This window comes from Onychomys torridus, chromosome 5 (assembly GCF_903995425.1).
Source record: "Onychomys torridus chromosome 5, mOncTor1.1, whole genome shotgun sequence".
Classification (NCBI taxonomy): domain Eukaryota; kingdom Metazoa; phylum Chordata; class Mammalia; order Rodentia; family Cricetidae; genus Onychomys; species Onychomys torridus.
In genome coordinates, this window is record NC_050447.1 from 86,812,717 (window position 1) to 86,818,175 (window position 5,459).

Here is a 5,459-nt window from a genome sequence, read left to right on the forward strand (position 1 = left end):
AGGCAGGGCTCCCAAGCACTCAGTGGGCTGCCCTTAACCAAACCTGATCATCTAGATGCAACAGAAGTCGCACAATATCCCCCTAATGTCAAAGTCTGAAAAGCCCTCTTTATGAAACCCCAAGAGGACGTCCCTCCCTAAATACCTCAGCTCGCATCTGGACCAACCTTGGAGCCCTCATTAAGATTCCGAGGCCCTCCAGAACCAGCAGGTATTGTCCGTGGACTGAGACTAGCTGGATCTTGACAGGTTCAGAGATCCAGGGGCACTCACTACCAAAAAACACTGTCCCAGTCCCCAAGTGCAGACTAAGAAAAATGAGACCAAGATCTCTGAAGCGATGAGCTCTGTGGGGACAGTCTAGGTAAATGCTCAATTCGTGCGGTCAATCCCAAGGTGACCAAACTCTCCATCCGCCCAGAGCCAGACAGAAACACAGTCGCGAAACTACGGACTTCCTTAAGGAAGGCTGAGCCTTGAGTGCGCATAGACTCCGCCCTGTCGCCCAGTGATTGGTGATCCCAGAAGGGGGCGGAGACCGAGTACAGGCTGTATAAATATTCATGAGCCGGCCTGGAGGCGCTAGCCGACTGGAGCCGGGAAGTTGGGCGAAGGGCGCAGCTCCTGCCGAGGAGGAGGAGGAGGAAGAGGCGGCTGCTGGCGCGGACCACGGCCCTCAGGTGTCCCCCTCCGCCTTTTACTCTGTATTTGTTTGTCGGTCTCGCAAGAAGGCACAGCCTGCACCTTGCCAGACCGTGGCCAGAACGCGACGCGGACTTTCGGCGGCGGCAGATGCAGGAGGACTGACTGAGACCGACGCGGGAGTGAGAAAGCAGCGGCCTGACCAGCAGAGAGCCCGGAACTCTGGCAGTGGCGGCGCGGCCTGGGGCGGACATGAACCCTCGGGGCCCGAAGAGGGGCCGCTAGGTCTGACCCCAGAGGCCAGCGGCCAGGCACAGCCATCTTGACTGCGGCCCGAAAGGAAACTTGCTGCGCGCCGCCCTCTGAGCCTTCACTGCTGGGCGCCAAGCGAAGTGGCTGGGCGTGCAGGGGGACCTGCGAGAGCTCTGGACGATGTGCCCGGGGGCCACCACTCTGCTCCGGGAGTCCTGAGTGCGACCCAGAGGGCGTAGGGCAGACCCTGTGGAACTGTGGCGCGCCTGCGGTCACCCTCGCCCCAGGAGAGGCACGGGGGGAGGGCCGGACGACTTCAGCCTAGGCTTCCGACCCTGCTGCCACTGACGCTGCCCAAGAAAGGGCTAGATCGTTGGCAGATTCTCCGCTCCTCTGGGAGAAGCAACACAAGACCCGCTGGTCGCCTGCTTTCCCTTTCCTCCGATTCCTCGCTGGGTCCCCTAGGGCCCTTCTGCGCGCCGCCTAGAGGAGGAGGACGTGGGGCCGCGGCGCGCAGCATGGAGTGGGGTTACCTGTTGGAAGTGACCTCGCTGCTAGCCGCCTTGGCGCTGCTGCAGCGCTCGAGCGGCGCCGCCGCCGCTTCGGCCAAGGAGCTGGCGTGCCAAGAGATCACGGTGCCGCTGTGCAAGGGCATCGGTTACAACTACACCTACATGCCCAACCAGTTCAACCACGACACCCAAGACGAGGCGGGCCTGGAAGTGCACCAATTCTGGCCGCTGGTGGAGATCCAGTGCTCCCCGGACCTCAAGTTCTTTCTGTGCAGCATGTACACGCCCATCTGCCTGGAAGACTACAAGAAGCCTCTGCCGCCTTGCCGCTCGGTGTGCGAACGCGCCAAGGCCGGCTGCGCGCCGCTCATGCGTCAGTACGGCTTCGCCTGGCCTGACCGCATGCGCTGCGATCGGCTGCCGGAGCAGGGCAACCCAGACACGCTGTGCATGGACTACAACCGCACCGACCTCACCACGGCCGCGCCCAGCCCACCGCGCCGCCTGCCGCCGCCGCCGCCCGGCGAGCAGCCGCCCTCCGGCAGCGGCCACGGCCGCCCGCCAGGGGCCAGGCCCCCACACCGTGGCGGCGGCAGTAGGGGCGGCGGGGACACGGCGGCTGCGCCCCCCTCGCGCGGCGGGAAAGCGAGGCCCCCTAGTGGTGGCGCGGCTCCCTGCGAGCCCGGGTGCCAGTGCCGCGCGCCCATGGTGAGCGTGTCCAGCGAACGCCACCCCCTCTACAACCGCGTCAAGACGGGCCAGATCGCCAACTGCGCTCTGCCCTGCCACAACCCCTTCTTCAGCCAGGATGAGCGCGCCTTCACCGTCTTCTGGATCGGCCTGTGGTCGGTGCTCTGCTTCGTCTCCACCTTCGCCACCGTCTCCACCTTCCTCATCGATATGGAGCGCTTCAAGTACCCGGAACGGCCCATCATCTTCCTCTCCGCCTGCTACCTCTTCGTGTCGGTCGGGTACCTGGTGCGCCTGGTGGCAGGACATGAGAAAGTGGCCTGCAGCGGTGGCGCTCCGGGTGCGGGAGGAGCTGGGGGGGCTGGCGGCGCCGCTGCGGCTGGCGCAGGGGCGGCGGGAGCGGGGGCGAGCGGCCCGGGCGCGCGCGGCGAGTACGAGGAGCTGGGAGCCGTGGAGCAGCACGTGCGCTATGAGACCACCGGCCCCGCGCTGTGCACGGTGGTCTTCCTCCTTGTCTACTTCTTTGGCATGGCTAGCTCCATCTGGTGGGTAATCCTGTCGCTCACGTGGTTCCTGGCGGCGGGCATGAAGTGGGGCAACGAGGCCATCGCAGGCTACTCGCAGTACTTCCACCTGGCCGCGTGGCTGGTGCCCAGCGTCAAGTCCATCGCGGTGCTGGCGCTCAGCTCCGTGGACGGCGACCCGGTGGCGGGCATCTGCTACGTGGGCAATCAGAGCCTCGACAACCTGCGCGGCTTCGTGCTGGCGCCACTGGTCATCTACCTCTTCATTGGCACCATGTTTCTCTTGGCTGGTTTCGTGTCGCTGTTCCGAATCCGCTCGGTCATCAAGCAGCAAGGAGGCCCAACCAAGACGCACAAGCTAGAGAAGCTCATGATCCGCCTGGGCCTCTTCACCGTGCTCTACACGGTCCCCGCCGCCGTCGTTGTCGCCTGCCTTTTCTACGAGCAGCACAACCGTCCTCGCTGGGAGGCCACTCACAACTGCCCATGTCTTCGGGACCTGCAGCCCGACCAGGCGCGCAGGCCCGATTACGCGGTCTTCATGCTCAAGTACTTCATGTGCCTGGTGGTGGGCATCACGTCGGGTGTATGGGTCTGGTCGGGCAAGACTCTGGAGTCCTGGCGCGCGCTGTGCACTCGCTGCTGCTGGGCCAGCAAGGGTGCAGCAGTAGGCGCGGGAGCCGGGGGTGGCGGCCCGGGGGGCGGCGGCCCCGGGCCCGGCGGGGGTGGGGGACCTGGCGGAGGCGGGGGATCTCTCTACAGCGACGTCAGCACCGGCCTGACGTGGCGGTCTGGCACGGCCAGCTCCGTGTCTTACCCTAAGCAGATGCCATTGTCCCAGGTCTGAACCCTGAGCAGACGCCCAGAAGGGGCGGAGAGGGGTGGGGGATGGGGAGCTCGAGGGCGGCGAAGGGACCCCAGACCGGCCGGGGTTCCCACCCCTTCACCGTGTTGATTGCTATTAGCATGATAATGAACTCTTAATGGTATCCATTAGCCGCTGGGACTTAAAGGACTCCCTTAGAACAAAGTACCTGGCATTGAAGCCTCCCAGACCCAGCCCCTCCCCTCCGACGCTCCGGAGCGCCTCCCCCAGGCCATGGTTTCAGCCGGCTAGGAGAGTTGGAACCCTCCTGGGTACCCTGGCTGAGCCCTGAGGTCAAGCTACAGACTTCTCCCGAGGGACCGCTTCACCCTCGACCCCGCCTGCATAAATTCACTCCTCATACCCCCTAGAGGAGGGACGACTGCTACCTTGTGGGATTGCACGGTTTGGGTATTCTTAATGACCAGGCAAATGCCTTAAATAAACAAGAAATGTCTTAATTATACACCCCAAGTAAATACGGGTTTCTTACATTAGAGGATGTATTTATATAATTATTTGTTAAATTGTAAAAAAGAAAAAAAAAAGAAAAAGTGTAAAATATGTATATATCCAAAGATATACAATGTGTACATTATTTGTAAAAAGTTTAGAGGCTACCCCTGTAAGAACAAATATAAGTATTCTATTTTGTCAATAAAATGACTTTTGATAAATGATTTAAATACTACCCTGTCCCCCGACTCTTCTGAACTGTTCCCCTTGTGCTTGCTGAGGACATGTGGGGAAATGGACATTTTCTGGCTTGCCATTCTGTACACTGACTTTAGGCATGGAGACAATTACCTGTTAACCTCTAGTTCTTAAACTGTTAGCCAAGTAAATGTCATTGTTGAATTGAAATCAAAATTGCGTTTTTGCACTTTCCCCAAAGATGTTGTTTTTCATGGTCTCTCCTTGCTGACCTCTGAGTAACAGCTCATCTTGGTGTGTGTGGTGTGTATGGATGGACAGATTGCAAAGACGGCCATTCCACTCAGCCCGTTTATTTGGCGGTATAATGTCACTTAAGTTGAAACAGCAGCCCTATGTGAGTATCTCCTGTCTGTGACTTTTTTTTTGAAAGCCCTGACCTTTTACAGACCTGGCCACACTCTGAAATGTGGAGGTTAGTATTTGAAGCCACGGGTCCCTTCCACACTGTAAGTCACTCGACAATCTGGGGTAGCAGGGCAGGTGCTAGCTAACAAATTAAACAAACGAATGGGTTAACTTCTTAATGGTGCTCCGTGCTTGTGTATTCCAAGTGTGCTGCTTTTCCTGGAGAAAAAAGCTATTGTTCCTCTGTCAAGACTAAGCTAATTTATTTGAACAGAAGGCTGTTGAATCAGCAGAAGAATGCACTGGCAATTGTTGAACTTTTTACCTGTCTGCCCAGTGGCTCCGCACATCATTCCTTTAAGAGGAGCTAAATGAATAGGGTTAATCTGTAGGGAACTTGGTCTTTTGAGTTTGAAAAACTTTGATCTTTTCTCCTCTCCGAATGTGCTGTGTAGTCTGAAGTTTCTTTCCCTGCTGCCTGGCTCCTCTTGGTGCAGACCAATTGGCCACCGCAGAGCCTTAACGCTCTTCCATTAAAGGGATGTGGGACTTTTACTTTAAAAAGGAGAGGGAGAGAGGGAGCCGAAGACTTGTAACAGTTAGTGAAGACCAGAGGCGCAAGTGCGCTCAGCCTTTTCAACAGCTTTCCACGGCTTTGTTAGCCAGCCCGCAGGCAGCTAGGCCTGGGCTGTGCATTATAGAAAAGGCTCTGAATGCCCCACAGGTGGTCTGTGCACATAATCCCCCAATTTAAAGCGGTTTCCTTTGCTGGACAATTGCATTACAAAACTCCCTTCTTTTTCACTCCTAATTGAACCAATGAACTATTATAAACTACAAGTTTTCCTTAAAAAAAAAAAATCCTCAGTGCCTAAATTCTATTGACTAAATGCTGGCAAATTTTCTGAACTG

General features: G+C 57.8%; 1 protein-coding gene across 1 annotated transcript; it reads left to right on the forward strand.

The window, feature by feature from the left end:
• The first annotated feature begins 578 nt into the window (after positions 1-578).
• On the forward strand, positions 579-4,792 carry Fzd8 (frizzled class receptor 8). Its single transcript, XM_036188961.1, has one exon. It carries the CDS (start codon positions 1,413-1,415, stop codon positions 3,465-3,467), a length of 2,055 nt encoding a protein of 684 aa, XP_036044854.1. The 5' UTR covers positions 579-1,412; the 3' UTR covers positions 3,468-4,792.
• Positions 4,793-5,459: the final 667 nt, after the last annotated feature.